The 16463-nt window shown below is 39.1% G+C and overlaps 1 protein-coding gene across 5 annotated transcripts in view; it reads right to left on the bottom strand.

Annotated features, from left to right (window-relative positions):
- Positions 1-2021: 2021 nt before the first annotated feature.
- PRKACB (protein kinase cAMP-activated catalytic subunit beta) overlaps positions 2022-16463 on the bottom strand; it is a 39610-nt gene continuing 25168 nt past the window's right edge. For all 5 annotated transcript variants that reach the window (XM_026853792.1, XM_026853795.1, XM_026853796.1 and 2 more), the window contains 4 exons: positions 15548-15643; positions 11162-11284; positions 9124-9288; positions 2022-4945 (listed from right to left, as the gene is read on the bottom strand). In XM_026853792.1, coding sequence (XP_026709593.1) covers positions 4820-4945; positions 9124-9288; positions 11162-11284; positions 15548-15643 — 510 coding nt within the window. In that variant the 3' untranslated portion in view covers positions 2022-4819. The remainder of the gene's footprint in view (positions 4946-9123; positions 9289-11161; positions 11285-15547; positions 15644-16463) is intronic.

The following is a 16463-nucleotide window of genomic DNA, read 5'->3' as shown; positions in this document are numbered from 1 at the left end:
CCATGGTTGTGTATGTATGGGAACAGATCAGTGACCCCTGTCCTCAAACATCTTCCAACTAGAAGGAACATTTTCATCCTAAAGAGCTTTAGTGCTGCAACCATGTCCATGTCTTGGGCAAAGTGTTTTCTTCATCTTGTCCTTAGCAAAGATGCCTCATCCTCAGACAGGCTGCTTCCCAACACAAAGAGCAGAATCTGCTATTAGATACAAGACTGCTACTGTGTAATCATTGAAATCTAAAGCTTGTAAACCGAGCACTAAGGAACATGCAAGTTGGTCACTGGGTCTTTCTTACCTGCTTCACTGACCATGAGCTAATGCAAACGAACACCACACATAAGTTGCTTTTAAAATATAAAGCAATGAGCCACATAAACACAACTTTTAAAAACACATTTTTGCAAACAACATTTGTATTTGACCCTCAGAGGAAGGAAACAGAACCACCAGACTACAAAGATTCTAAAGGAAATTTTACTGGCTTTGAAATAGACTATTAGGAACTTATCCCAGTGATTTCATGGAAGCCTCAAGCTGCTATCCTACTGGGGTAGGAACTTTTGGTAGTAGCGAATTCTAAGAATAAACTACATTTTCAATATACACAGGTTTCTCTTAGGCAGGCATCCCTTTTTGTAGTATCCCCAAAAACCCAACCCAACAACAAAAAGGTAAAAATGTGACTAGACCTGATTTAACTCAAACTTTCATTGATCATCAAATTAAAAAATTATGAAGAGAAGCTATCTTGAGATCCTGTCTTGCCCCACAACACCCATCTTATCCTTCCTCCTAAAAACCCCTACACTTTACATAATTCCTATGTAAGATGACAAATATTTACTTGTAAGACATTAAACATCCTTGTGGAGCTCTAACTCTTTTACTGGAAGTGACCACTGCCCAGTCTGACATTAGATGCTCTATTTTACCCCTTCTGTCAGAGTCCTCAAATCAGTTGATTCCTCAAGCTATTAAAAACATTTTAAAAATGTGTTAGACCCACAATTGTAAAACTAGGATGGTCATACAACTTTTTTTTTTTTTTGTCAAACACATCCACATCAGCTATACACACCCCAGCCGGAGAAACTAACCTTTTACCAGTTTCTTACAGAGCGGATCTCAAATTCTTATCTGGGATAGGTCCTCCTGACATACGGCAAATTAGAACAACAACAGATTTGAATGACACCTTCAAATCTGCTGCTCGACATGCTGTGTTTGCACGGGAGCTGTAGTAAAAGATGACAATCTTTTTGCAGTTTCTTAGCTCAGCTTTAGAAAAAGTACAAAGATCTTTAAAATGTAATATAGCATTTGTACTACGAAACCAAGAGGAACACAAAACCACAGCCAGTAGGCGTACAGCAGCAGAAGCAAAGAGGCTGAAGCTCCGCTCAGAAAGCGGGAGGAGCAGCTGCGTTACAGTGAGCAGGTACCAGGACCTCTCCCAACACCACTTGCAGAAAAAGCCTCAAGACAAACAATGCCAAGACCATGAACAGTCTTTACTTCTATCAGTTGTTTCACAGCACAATGAGACACAGCACAAAGTTTGTACAGCAGGATCTGCAGACAGTTTAGAAACAGGCAATTATCTTTAATAAAAAGCATCGAGTCTGAATGTGAAAAGATGAAGACAAACAATATTGCAACTAACAATCACCTTGCTTGCCTTTGAGTGTCTAAGAAGTCCAACTCACTGACTTCCCATAGTGCCTTTAATGTTCTCTACACTGTCTTCTCCAAGCACCCTAGTTAGTGTAAAGCTTAATAGGTCCCGACTGATATGTGCAGTATGTTTTATAACCTTTTCCTCTTGCTTTCAAACCCTGTTTGCAGTGCATGGGGAGATGCAACGACTCTCATCATACAACATTCTGATTCACAAAGAAGCAGCACAAGTGTTGTACATAATTTAATTTGCACTTCTGTATATAAATGTTTACTATATTGCACACTATTGCAGCACTTAAAAACATCTAATTATTTGCAAAAATTAGTAAAATACTTTAAAGGATTTAAAAATAAGGGTTTTAATGCAACTGACAAGATAATAAAAAAGCAATTTACTTAATGAGATACAATCCTTTATGTTGGAAATGAAAGTTACATACAACTAGAGTACAATTAAAATATGCCATATAGTTCAACACTTAATTCCTCAAATGTGTAAAATTAACAAGCTTCTACTGTCATAGATATACAATTTTTCCATATTGTGAAAAGGATTTTTCAAATTAAATACAGGTAACATAATATTCGTAGTTATATTTTATGACTGTGTTTAAATGAGAGGGTTGTATAATACTCACATTGTCAAATGTACTCACTAATGCCTTGGAAATTGCACACTTCCCCTCCTTTTCCAAAATAGAATCTCATTTCCATACTGAAGTCTATTATGCCATATTGGAAAAGTATTTTACTTTCTAACAGGATTTCCATAAAATTAAAAAATAGCATAATATCATGGCATTAAGATGACTTTTCCACTTATGCCCACGTAGAATTTAATCTGGATATCAGACAGACATGTCAGAACCAATTTCCTAGACTTTTGTCTTATTGTACACGCAAGATGAATGATTACAGTATTTTACAAAACAGAAAAATCTCCTCTAGAACCTTACTAGTATTATAAATGTAATGATTAAAAATTAAAATCATAACAGAATCAAATTGTGATCTCCAACATTTATTAAAATCTTTTAAAGTTCATAAACGACAACAAAGTTACTTGTAGAATTTATCGCATACAGCTAGCATACAGCAGCATGTCCTTGGTCTAAATGAAATACAAAAGATTTTAACATTTTCATACAAAGGATTTCTTTAAATTTATTAATGTGACGATATATCTTTGTTACATAAAATTTGCTACAGCAAAGTATCTTATACTTTTCTTGCACATATGTAAATATGGGTGGACAAAGACTGCATTCAGTGTCAGCCTCCTAATGACGTTGTGCAAAAATGCTCAACAACCTAAACGTATAGAATGTTGGATGGTATGTTTCATACTCTGTAAAATGTCTACAAAGGCTTTTCTTAAAGGAGTGTCATACAGATTAAAAGGAAGGAATGCCAGTGGCTTATTTGCGCTGACATTCAAACAAATACAATGGCTATGTATCAATATAGCTCATTTTGTTTTTAAAAACAATTCATCCTTGTATGCACGTAGATTTATCATAAAATATGAGTCTAAACTGTTTAGATGTGCTGTTTTAAGACAGGTCACTGAGACAGCCAGAATCAAGTGTATAAATAAAACTACTATGAATAAGTTTAAAAGCAACCCCCAAAAAAGTGCTGAGCCACTGATTATTAAACAATGAAATAAATGTGTAGAAGTGCCCAAAGCTAGCACATGGTAGCAGTATCTTTTAAGTCAGTTGGTGAGAGTATACAAAACTTAATTAAGCCCAAATACTTATATCTGTGTGACCATACATTCTGTTTGATTGAAAGAAAGTAGGTTAGAAATGAAGACACAACGCAACTAAAATAAACCCAGCTGTTGCAGTTTTTAAACTTTGTCTCTTTTCTTCAAGAATGAAGTGCTGTAATTAAAAAGAAAATGATTGTAGCAGTACTCCATCCTCAGTTTACTAATATAGTATACCAGAATAAAAACTTGGCAATAACCTCTTAACAGCTAACAAAAAATAACCGTGTTCATCCAGCGATGCATCTAGAACATTTGTTTTTCATAGCTAATGGCAGAGCGCATTTTGCTTTTTTGTGGTGTGGTGGCTTTTGTTTTAATGGATGCCTTTTTTTCATCAAAAAAAGCTCAAAACAAGGAATACTTTGGGAGCCCAAACACTGGCTTATTTTTTTTTTACTTTTTTTTTAAAAAAAAAAAGTGAATCGAAATGAATCATATTCTCTACAATACTGACCAAAACTTCCTTTAAGAGTTTAGGGTTCATATTCTTAAAAAAGCCATTTCATACCTGCCCAACTGAAATGCTGGTAAGTTGACTTGGTTAAATATGGTCCAAAATCCAGACCAGGTGGAATTACTTCCTCTCATGAGACTGTAAGCTTTCCATGGTACAGTCTGGTTATGGCAATTTACCTACTGCCTAGGTGGGAAATACAAAGGAAGGAGGCAGTGACGAAAACTGCAGAGATGTAGAAAACCAAGGCACGGGGTCTAGCTACTGTCCCCTACTTAAGCCATCCAATTGATTCTACTGAATTTTGGTCAGTTTCCAGGAAGAAATGTTTTTAAGTTAATTTAGCAGACATTTATATGGCGATAAATACTACCTTCAAAAATGCTAAAAATGTTGGCTAGGTTTAGTCTGAGCTACTAAAAAATTATAAATTGTAGCATCAGACACAAGACAGACAAGAATTATTGGCTGGCACAGACTAGAAGCAACATTTATCTTTCACTTCAGTCTAAATCACACTAGCCGCAACACCTTCCATTTCACTCACACAAATAATACATTATTCAAAATAAAATGGAGCATTCTTGGGTAAAAAACTACTTCATTTTAAAGGGGAAAATGAACAATACACAGAAACAAAGAACGACAGAAACCAAAGTTAAGTAGGAAAGTGGTCTATTATTCTGTGTTACTGCACAAACAGTGCTTGCTTAATTGTGCCTAGTTAGAAGGGTTGGTGCAAACTGCACACATGGAAGATGGCAATAAAGACCTCAGTCAGCTTTGTGGAATGAAGTAACTAGGTAACTGTTTTGACATATGATGGTCTCAGCTCCACCTCATCTGTTAACAGAGTGCAAAGATCCCAATGTGAGCCCTGATGTCATCTTGTCCTCTTACTCCTACTAAAAATCAGCAAATTCTTTTGCACATTTTTCTGTTAGAGACGCACGAATATCTTCTTCTTCATAGTCATCAAAGTTGCTGGTATCTCCAGGGCCTCTGCACTTTGGTATGAATGGAGCTTCTACCTGTATGGGTAGCGGGGGGAAGAAAAAAAAAAAAAGTACATGAAATGTTATTGGCCTAATACCCTACCCTTAGATTTAACATTGTGATAATGAGCACAATATTGCCATTACTTCTCAAACCCTGCTAAGAAACTAGCTATTACAGCTTAAAGTCACAGTACATAAATAAAATTGGCCTAAGAAGGTGCAGTCCTCCATGTGTGAATGTAAGTTGAAAAAGACTAGTATCTCACTGACAAACATCAATAATACAATTACTTCCACTTCAAAACAAAGTTTAGTCCTCTTGCAGAAGAGACCCTGCTCTCTTCAGGTTATCAGCTGTGTGGTGTGGTTCCCACCACAGCAAGGGCTGCACCTAACAGTCACACAGCCATGGTGGAAGCAGATTAGATTCACTGCCATTCAACATGACTCAAAAATCTTTGGGCAGTTTGGAACTCCTCTCTTCCTACTTACCAAAAATCCTCTCTTTCCAAATAAAAACGAACCTAAAACAAGTTTAAAACAATTTGTTCTGCACTTCCCACAAAGTTCCTCCTAGGACCTAACTGTAAGTGGGAAGTGAAAGCCTCCTTGAAACTAGGCCACTGAGACAAGCAATGACTTGAAGGGGTCACTAAAGGACTGTATAGGAAGCCAGCACAGCTCTAATTAATGATGGCAAATCCCTTCCAGTAAAGACTGCCTGCACATCGTCTGAGATCCACATATGTAATCGACTAGCCTTGAGATTCAGTGCATCTCACGTCAGCTGGATGGTAGCAAGCCATTCACATTCAGGTATTGGAACCACTTGTTTTCCAGGACCCTCTTAACTGCCGCTTCTTAAAGTTGAGGGAACCTGCAGCTTTTTGAAGTTGACCTTACAATAAAATCCTTGGGCTGTAACTTCCCATCAATTTCAGCCTCTACTTATCTTAGAAGTTAAACTGAAGATGACTTTAAATGAAGACATGGGTCTGCACAGCGACACACCTGCATTTTTACTGGCTAACAGCTTATGCTGTCCCTGTACAGTCGGGGGGAAAAAAAAAAAAAAAGGGGGGAAAAAAAAAAAAAAAAAAAAAAAAAAGGAGGGAGTTATGGCCAACTTGCAGATGCTGAAATGCTATTTTAGGGATCAGACTACTAAATTCTACCTTGACTCAGTTCATATTAATTCAAATATTAATCTTTCCAGTCTATCACATCTCGAGGTTCAAAATAAAGCTTAATTACTTTCTAAAATAACTGAAATTTTAGAATCAACTGCATGCTGGAAGAAGGGATAGGCAGGGTTTAGAGTTGATGGGAGGCGATTATGAAGAATGGATGATAAAGAAGGGACCAGAGGGAACAGAAGACCAGGGAGAAGGAAAGATGCTCTACTGCAACAGGTCTAGGACAAGCTGGAGTGCAAAGCATGATTATCAGTATGACATTCCTCTTTTTCATTTGACAGGTGCCTGGTTTATTTACCCTTACAGTAAGCAAAATTATAGCAAAATTACTGAGGTGATGCAAATTTAAACCTGGAAATGCAAAGTAATCAGACACGTGTATCTCTCTGGGACATCCCAAGGAGTATGTGTGCCAGAGGCAGCACAGCAGGATAGGCATAGCTCCAGCTGAGGCAGGGGATCAGATCACACTGTGCAAGCGCAGAATGCTCAGTGTCCAGAGCCCCGAGTAAATTCCTCACGGCAGGGGCAGGTGTGTGCGTGTGCACATGTGTGTGTAAATCAGTAAATGAAAGAGGTACAGCACAGGCTAAATATCATTTCGTGACAACACTACACCCCCAAGAAGTAACACTAACTTTCTTCATTTATAGACTGTGCTACAATTGCCATGTGTATCCTTTTGTTTCTAAAACAATATACATGTTTAGGTGATTTATCCTGAGAGAGTACAGTCTGCATACATACCTAGCCTACAAAGACACATATTTACTATTATCTGAATTCTGTCTCTGTGTCTTCTCAAATTGATTTTCAATTACTCTCTTACAAGAAAGCTCAGAGCACAAGAAGTATCTTATTTACTGCTGGAATTTTAGAACACGTTCAAATGAGATGCCTCAGATTTCTTCTATTACCTTTACTAAGGAAATCACTAAGAAGAGATTGCAGGAGATAACACTGGTTTATAGTAGAAATACCTGTTTGGCCCTAAGTACAACCATATTATCAGGCAGTATTTTAATAAAGAGCTACACAAACACACAAAGAAAACAAGACTTGATGTTATCTGAAATATTAAGTAATTGACTGGTTCACTTATGACTGTAGCATAACAAATTATTCACATTACATTAGCTGCCAAGGAACACTACGTTTATTCAGGAAAATACATGCTGTGGTAACAGCCACTGTGAAAAGCTGGTATAAATCCCAAGTTTATTGCTACATTTCTATGACTGCTTAGATGATATTACAATCCATGCTGTTGTTTCAGACCCTTAGTATTACAGCATTTATTCCTTATAATCAGAAGCATCAAACTTATTCAGCATCAGTTTTTACAGTCCTTTAAAACCAGTAATAGCTGTTCTGACTGTACTACTAGTTCACATTTTAAAATATTTCTTGTTTCTGTGAAAGGAATTCTCTACAGCAGTGTGTTAGCAATGCTAAGAATATTTAGCACAGTATTAAAACATCTGATTTAATATTATGGGGCCTGGGTGTCCCCAGACGGCATATCGGTGGATGAAACTCAGTGCATATAAATAAATCTGCCTTGCAAACAGGCATTAAGAAAGCAAAGAACAGATAATTATAATTCTGCAATGGGGGATCTTTTCTTAAAAACATCTATACTTAATACAAAGAATACAGGATGTGTTAATTGTACCCTGTCTTCTAGTAATTAATACATTAGTGAATACTACAACAACTGTACTGTCAGTTTGTGTAGCCAAACAACCAGTTTCTTTTTATAAGCTATTGTTAGTATTTAGGTTTGGCCTTTAAAATACTGCTGTTACAGCAGCAAGTTCATGACTCTATAGTCAAGACTGTTAGCATTTCAATAATGTAAACCAATTCCTTCAAATATTATCGCTTAACTAACCTTTTTACCAACACCTAGACACAAAATTATCTCTCCACCTGAGTCTCAGGACAACACCAATGAAATTACTTTAGTCTTTTATTGCTGTCTATTGAAAAACTAAGAATTCAGAGGTTGCATTTAAGAGAACAAATAATTTCTTAGAAATCAGTTTCTGGATTCACTGATCTACAGATATTTAAATATGACTCCACCTTCAAGGGGACAGGGAGCTTTGGAGCTACTAGAAGACAGACCTAGGCTGAATTGTCATCATCCTCATCCCGTTCCCCAGCTTCCTCTCCCAGCTCTATTTCATCCATCATGGTAGCCACTAACGTGTCTCCCTCTAATTGACATGTTAATGGCTGCCCATGCTCTGAAAATATTCCCAGTTGTGTCTGTTGCTTGCTTTTTTATGCAGGTTTATAGTGTAGACTAGGCATGGACTTTCTAAAAACCCCATTACAAGTCATATTGGTCAGGCAGGTCTAGAAAACCATTCTAGAAGTGCCAGGAAAAAGCATTCAGCAGGGCTCTTCTCATTGCCACACCTTATGGAACTGCAGTCAATTGAATTGTAGTGTCAGAAGATAAAAACTCCTCAGTATATATAGAGGATTGAGTAGACACTGTCTACATCTGATCCTGTCCCAGTCACAGATAAAGCAAGAGCAAGGAGGAAGCATACTTTGGCAGGAAAAAACCCAACCAACCAACCTCTAGCTCCAGCTAGAGCTCCTCCACACTGAAGCACAGTCTGACTGCTAAGAACTAGCTGGAAAGCAAACCAGATTCCTCTCTGCTGTGGAAGAGTATTTATAGATGCCACTATAGCAGGGGTTAAATAAAAAGTGAGAGAGGCAGGAGATGGCTCACTCCAAGATATTCCAGAAATAGACTAAAGCACAACACCAGTTAAGAGAACATGAATGTACACACAGAGGTCCAGGATAAAATACCAACAAGAAACAACATAATTCAATCAGTATATACTCTTCAGAGTCCTAAAGATTAAATTGCTTTCACCTTTTCTCAGTTTAATTAAAAATGACAGATTTAGGAAAGCAGAAATAAAGAATGAGAAGTTTTACTTCAATGCCTTAAAGACCTGTAAGAGTTTTGATTTGGAAGGGTCTTACCTTTCTCTGATAAATGGCAATCCAATCTGTAGTTGCAAACCACTTGTGATTCTTTATGTCATTTACACCATTCTTGAGATTTCCGTATCGTTTGGTCAAATCTACCTGGAGTAAATTTCTTAGAAGATCCTTTAGGTCTGAACTGAAGTGTGATGGGAACCTTACCTAAAATTATACATCCACAACATTAAAAAAAACAACATATGAATTTCATTCTTCTCCCTGTGAAGTAAAACAATGTTTACACAAAAGGAAACACTGGGGCCATTTTCTAGTCTTGCTCTAAAACCAAATCAAGCAGGAATGCATGAAAAGAGAGACAATTATGTTGCACGTGTATTTCTGTTTCACAGAGCCTTTATCAATAGCATTACCTAGTCCATCTACCATTTTTTGAAATTTTCTATATCTGATTGAGTTTGGGAAAAACATTAATTTAATGTAATAATGACAAAAAAGTTGAATTTAACTTGGTGTCTCACCAACATATCATCTCTAGGCATTCTCATATATTTTCTAGGAACAAATTTTTAGATTGCGTTATATATATATGCACATGCACATAGGAGATATATTACAGAATATATATAGCATATATAGATATGCTCTGAAGTGACTGAACATTCATCAATTGTATATGAAAATTCAATCGGGAACTTTATGCTGTATTGTAATCTGTTTCTGATAACTAAATACACCAACACCAGAAGTCTTACATAAATAATACAGCACTATTTGAAGATAGTATAAGAGTGACTTGCCAATAAAGTTAATTCAAACCTGGCTAAGAAATATTTGAAGATGATTTACGGGATGTTACACAGGGTTTTACTAGCAAAAGATCTACTGATACCATTTGAGGTGGTGGGGAGAAGCAAGGCGGAACAGAACAGGCAGAAAGTGGTATTTCTCATGCTCAGTCTCAGCATCTGACACTCCCTACATTCATCTGATCAGTTATGATATAAATGCAGAACATGGAATTATTTCACATAAAAACATGTTGCGAAATCAAGAGGTCTGATAATGGAGGACACTGCTTCAGTTTACCTGTCAATATGGCTCTACTGTAGTATAGGAGAAATTCACAGGTTTTAATGACTGTAATACCTAGACACCTGACAAGTCAGGAAATACTAACTCCATTTTCTTAGTAGAGAACCTAAGTGCATGAAGTAGATTAAAGGAAAGACTTAAGGTTATAAAGGAAACATACTGCTAGCTGAGAACTGAATGTTAGAGTTTCCAGAGTTCAAGTCTAGTGCTGTTTCTGCAACTATTCATCCATGGATTCAGTAAAAAAGCTAGATGACCAACAGTACAATTGTCAAGAAAAAAAAAAAAACAAACTGAAAAAAATGCCCAAGGTTTTTTTTTGGTGTTTTTTTTTGTTTTTTTTTTTTTTTTAGAATATAAATATTTCTTTAGAAATGTATATTTGTAAATGAATTCCCATATATTCATAGACACAGCTGAAGGCTCACAGTATTACAGCCTTTCGAAGAGCAACCACCTTCTTGATTTAAACAAGGTCCTAGACAGTAATCAAACTCATTGCAGGGTACCACAGGGCCTACTGAGGCATTTCCCCTGATTAGAAGTACATAAGATGTGGCACAACATGTGTTTATGTAGGGACAAGGAAGAGAAAAACTAACAAGTTAAGTGAGCACTAAGAAATATGAAGAGACAACACTGGCTGGTAGGAGAAACAACAGAATGATCACATTTTTGTGCTAACTGGCACACTAAGAGATATTAATGAAAAATAAAAGGGAAAAGTTGGAAACATTTTAAAAAAAATTTATGTAACAATGAAAGCTGAACAGAACATTCGACAGGTCTGCAGAAGTAAAGAAACCTATTATGAATTACTGAAGCTCTTTAGAGCTTCTCAAAAGCTTAAAAAATATTTACAGAAAATAGCTAGGCATATTAAGCATACAGCTAAACAGTTGTTAATAGTTAGTGGATCATTTTTAACCAAGCATAAAAGGATATAATATCATAATGTCTGTAAAATACAGAGAGCCCTCACCTTGCCAGACACAATCTTCTCATAAATTTGAATGGGCTGATCTGCAAAGAAGGGGGGATATCCAGCTGCCATTTCATAGATTAACACTCCTAATGCCCACCAATCCACTGCCTTGTTGTAACCCTGCATAAAATGAGAAATACCACTGTTAGTACCATTTCTAACACAGTTTAAGATTTTCAGTATACATCTATGGAATGCCAAGAAAGCAAATGCATTATTGCTTGCTTAATACAGAATTTACAACTTAATTCAAACTAAACCGAAGTTCACAGATTCCAACAGCAATATATTTAAAACTCAATACAGTGATGACAGTGAAACAGTGATGGAAGTGAAACATTTTGCACACATTCCTGTGCTGACTTTCACTGATGTCTTTACACTGATGTGACAAGATGCCCTAAGAAACAGAAATGGGCACAATTTATTTAAAATCAAAATAATCTTTCTGCAGAATGACTGAAACTTCTTTCAAAGCTTAGGGAAATTTCATTAAACATAACAATACTTCCTATATTGTATACCATCATCTTTTTGCTTGATTATCCATATTTCAGAACATTCATTTTCATATTTAGTAAACCAGCTAAAAGAGCTTGAAACTCAGTTAATTAGCTGTTAATAGAGTAATTTATGATGTAATCTTTAAAGCCTGAATATAAAATCATTAGTAAAACCTTTTACTATTAAAAAAGACAGAAACCTCCATCAATTTTGTATGTGTTCTCTGAGATCTTTTACAAACCTCAGGGCTAAGTCTTTCTTGAAAATCTACTATGGAGACTTTACAGTTTTCTCTTCTCTTCTGGAGCACATGTCCTACGGGGAGCGGCTGAGGGAACTGGGATTGTTTAGTCTGGAGGAGGCTGAGGGGAGACATCACCCTCTACAACTACCTGAAAGGAGGGTGCAGAAGACTGGGAATGAGTCTCTTTAACCAAGTAGTAAGAGACAGGACAAGAAGTAATGGCCTCAAGTTGCACCAGGGAAGGTTTAGACTAGATGTCAGGAAATATTTATTTACAGAACAGGTTGTTAGGCATTGGAATGGGCTGCCCAGGGAGGTGGTGGAGTCCCCATCTCTGGAGGTGTTCAAGAGTAGGATCGATTTAGAGCTTAAGGATATGCTGTAGGTGGGAGCTGTCAGTGCTAGATGAACGGTTGGACTACATGATCTTCATGGTCCTTTCCAACCTAGCCGATTCTGTGATTCTCTAGACTAAACACCCCCAGTTCCCTCAGCCGCTCCCTGTACGACCTGTGCTCCAGACCCTGCACCAGCTTCGTTGCCCTTCTCTGGACATGCTTGAGTCATTCAATGTCCTTTTTGTAGTGAGGGGCCCAAAACTGAACACAGGAATCGAGGTGCGGCCTCACCAGCGCCGAGTACAGGGGTCAGATCCCTATCCTGTCCCTGCTGGCCATGCTATTGCTGACACAAGCCAGGATGCCATTGGCCTTCTTGGCCACCTGGGCACACTGCTGGCTCCTGTTCAGCCGGCTGTCAATCAAAACCCCCAGGTCCCTCTCTGACTGGCAGCTCTCCAGCCACTCCTCCCCAAGCCTGTAGCACTGCTGGGGGTTGTTGTGGCCCAAGGGCAGCCCCCGGCATTTGGCCTCATTGAAACTCCTCCAGTTGGCCTCAGCCCATGGCTCCAGCCTGTCCAGGTCTCTCTGCAGAGCCTCCCTACCCTCGAGCAGATCAACACTCCCACCCAACTGGATGTCGTCTGCAAACTTACTGAGGATGCACTCGATCCCCTCATCTAGATCATCAATAAAGATGTTGAACAGGAGTGGCCCCAACACCGAGCCCTGGGGGACACCACTCATGACTGGCTGCCAGCTGGATTTAACTCTGTTCACCACAACTCTCTGGGCCCGGCCATCCAGTCAGTTTTTTTTACCCAGCAAAGCGTGAGATTGTCCAAGCCTCGAGCAGTCAGTTTTGCCAGGAGAATGCTGTGGGAAGCGGTGTCAAAAGCCTTGCTAAAGTCAAGATAAACTACATCCACAACCTTTCCCTCATCCAATAAGCAGGTCGCCCTGTCATAGGAAATCAGGTTTGTCAAGCAGGACCTGCCTTTCATAAACCCATGCTGACTGGGCCTGAGCATCTGGTTGTTCTGCATGTGTTGTATGATGGTACTCAGGATGAACTGCTCCATCAGCTTCCCAGACACTGAAGTCAAGCTGATAGGCCTGTAATTTCCCGGATCATCTTTCTGACCCTTCTTACAGATGGGTGTCACATTGGCCAATTTCCAATCTGTCAAGATCTTCCTGGTCAGTCAGGACTGTTGGTAAATGATGGAATGCAGCTTGGCAAGCACCCCAGCCAGCTCCTTCAGCACCCTCAGGTGTATCCCATCTGGTCCCATAGACTTGTGTGTGTCTATGTGATGCAGTAGGTCACTGACTGTCTCCTGGATTGCAGGGGGGTCGTTCACCCAGTCTATGTCTATGTCTTCTGGCTGAGGGGGCTGGATACCCTCCATATAACTAGCCTTATTATTAAAGACTGAGGCAAAGAAGGCATTAAGCACCTCAGCCTTCTCATCACTTGTTACCATGTTTCCTCCTGTGTTTAGCAGGGGATGGAGACTCTCCTTGGTTTTTCTTTTGCTACTGACATACTTCTAGAAACATTTCTTGTTGTCCTTGATTGCTGAAGCCAAACTGATTTCCAGCTGGGCTTTAGCCCTCCTGATTTCCACCCTGCATCGCCTCACAGCCTCTTTGTAATCACCATGAGTGGCTAGCCCCTTCTTCCATAGGCTGTAAACTCTCCTTTTCTCCCCGAGTTGCAGCCAAAGCTCCCTGTTCAGCCAGGGTGGTCTTCTCTGGCACCGGCTTCTCTTAGAGCACCTGGGGACTGCCTGCTCCTGAGCCATTAACACTTCCTTCTTAAAGACTGTCCAGCCTTCCTGGACCCCTATACCCTTCAGGAGAGTCTCCCAGGGGATCCTTTCAAGCAGGTGCCTAAACAAGACAAAGTCAGCCCTTTTGAAGCGCAGGAGGTCAGTCCTGCTTAGCTCTCTCCTGGCCTCTCTAAGAATAGAGAACTCTATTTTGTGATCGCTGTGCACTAGTTGCCCTCCAACCGCCACATCATCCATCAGTCATTCTCTGTTCACAAAGAGGAGATCCAGCAGGGCACCTTCTCTGGTCGGTTCTCTCACCAGCTGCATCAGGAGGTTCTCTCCCACACATTCCAGGAATCTCCGTACTGATCGCGCTCTGCTGTGTTGTATTTCCAGCAGATGTCTGGGAAGTTAAAGTCTCCCACAAGAACAAGGGCAAGCGATCGTGAGATTTCACCTAAGTGCCTGTAAAGTATCTCATCCACCTCTCTGTCCTGGTTGGGTGGCCTATAGTAGACTCCTATTATGACATCTGCCCTGTTGCCCTTCCCCCTGATTCTAACGCAAAGACACTCTACCCTGTCTTCACTGCACTTGTACTCAAAGCAATCATAACAGTCCTTAAGATAGAGAGCCACCCCACCACCTCTCCTTCCCTGTCTGTCCCTCCTAAAGAGCTTGTACCCATTAATTGGCACACTCCAGTCATAGGAGACATCCCACCACGTTTCTGTAATATGAACAACGTCATAATTTTCCTGTTTCATCATGGCTACATGCACTTCAGATGGGCCGATGTTTTGCCCCTTTCCCCCTTCAAATCTAGTTTAAAGCTCTGTCAATGAGCCCAGCTAACTCCTGCTAACTCCTGCCTCAAAATCCCCTTCCCTCTCCAGGACAGGTGCATCCTGTCTAATGTCAAAAGATCAGGTGCCCTGTATACCAACCCATGATTAAAGAATCCAAAGCCCTGATGGTAACACCAGTCTTGGAGCCACCAGTTCATCTGCTGAATTCTCCTGTAATCTTCCTCATCCATCCCCCCAACCAAAGGGATGGAGAAGAACACCATTTGTGCCCCTGACCTCTTAAGCAGTTTTCCCAAGGACCTAAAATCTCTCTTCATTGCTTTAGATCTTCTCCTGGTGATGTCGTCGCTACCTACCTGACAAACCAGGAGAGGGTAGTAGTCCTTTGGTCTCACTAGGGTAGGGAGTGTTGCTGTGAGGTCCTTGACACGGGCCCCAGGGGGGCAGCAGACTTCCCTATGAAGCGGGTCTGGTCTGCATATGGGGCCTTCCACACCCCTTAGAGTGGAGTCACCCACTACAATGACTCTTCTGGGGTTATTTTCAGAACTGGTTTTAATACCTGGTCTAGAATGACCCGGCCTTGGTGGACCTTGGTCTTCCTCATTCATAAAGAGTTGAGTAGTCAAGATTTGATTTTTTGATATTATCAGCAATTGTTTATTCCTCAGAGTGTAATAATTGGGTGATAAAATACCAAGACAAAGTACCTTGCTGAGAATTATTTCAGGTGCCAGGTATTCTGGAGTCCCACATAACGTCCAAGTTCTTCCTTTTACTCTTTTTGCAAAGCCAAAATCCGTGACCTGTCATCAGAAGAAATAAATTGACTAAGTGTGTTTCTACAAAGAAATTTAAAATTAAATACTTCTGAAACATTTTGGAAAGCTATTTTATACAGAGGAAAAATTTACTTCTAAAATCACATAGCATCATATAGTCAGATGTACTTTTAGTAGCCAGTCCTTCTGATACTTCTAATTCAGACAGACAGAAAGTTTCTCATGATAAAATTAATAAATAACAGAAAATATACATTTTCCCTGATACAAGCTTCTATTTATAATTTTAAAAATTTTAAAAAATCAGTGGGAACTATGGTTTACTAATCTTCCACATGTACTGCAATTACATTAATCATTTTTCTTATACTCTTCACATCCGACTGTTTATACTGCTGAAAGTTTATAGAACATGAATATGAACAAGATATTTATCTTTTCCTTTAGTTAACAAATAAATGAATCACAAAAATGATCAAGATATCTGCCAGTCTTGTAAACTTAGAATTTTATTGCATAAGTGTATAAAGATTATATGTAAAATTAGTGTGGGAATAAGACAACATAAAAGAGGTCTTCCAGTAACTCCTGATTCTGAGTATCTTTGAAAGCATCACCAGAGTCAAGCTTGTTTATTTGAAGTTGACCTTACAATAAAATCCTTGGGCTGTAACTTCCCATCAATTTCAGCCTCTACTTATCTTAGAAGTTAAACTGAAGATGACTTTAAATGAAGACATGGGTCTGCACAGCGACACACCTGCATTTTTACTGGCTAACAGCTTATGCTGTCCCTATACAGTCGGGGGGAAAAAAAAAAAAAAAGGGGGGAAAAAAAAAAAAA

The sequence above is a fragment of the Athene cunicularia genome (assembly GCF_003259725.1).
Source record: "Athene cunicularia isolate RWA chromosome 8 unlocalized genomic scaffold, athCun1 chr8_part1, whole genome shotgun sequence".
Classification (NCBI taxonomy): domain Eukaryota; kingdom Metazoa; phylum Chordata; class Aves; order Strigiformes; family Strigidae; genus Athene; species Athene cunicularia.
The sequence above is the reverse complement of the archived record's forward strand: the minus strand, read 5'-3'. Positions and strand labels throughout refer to the sequence as shown.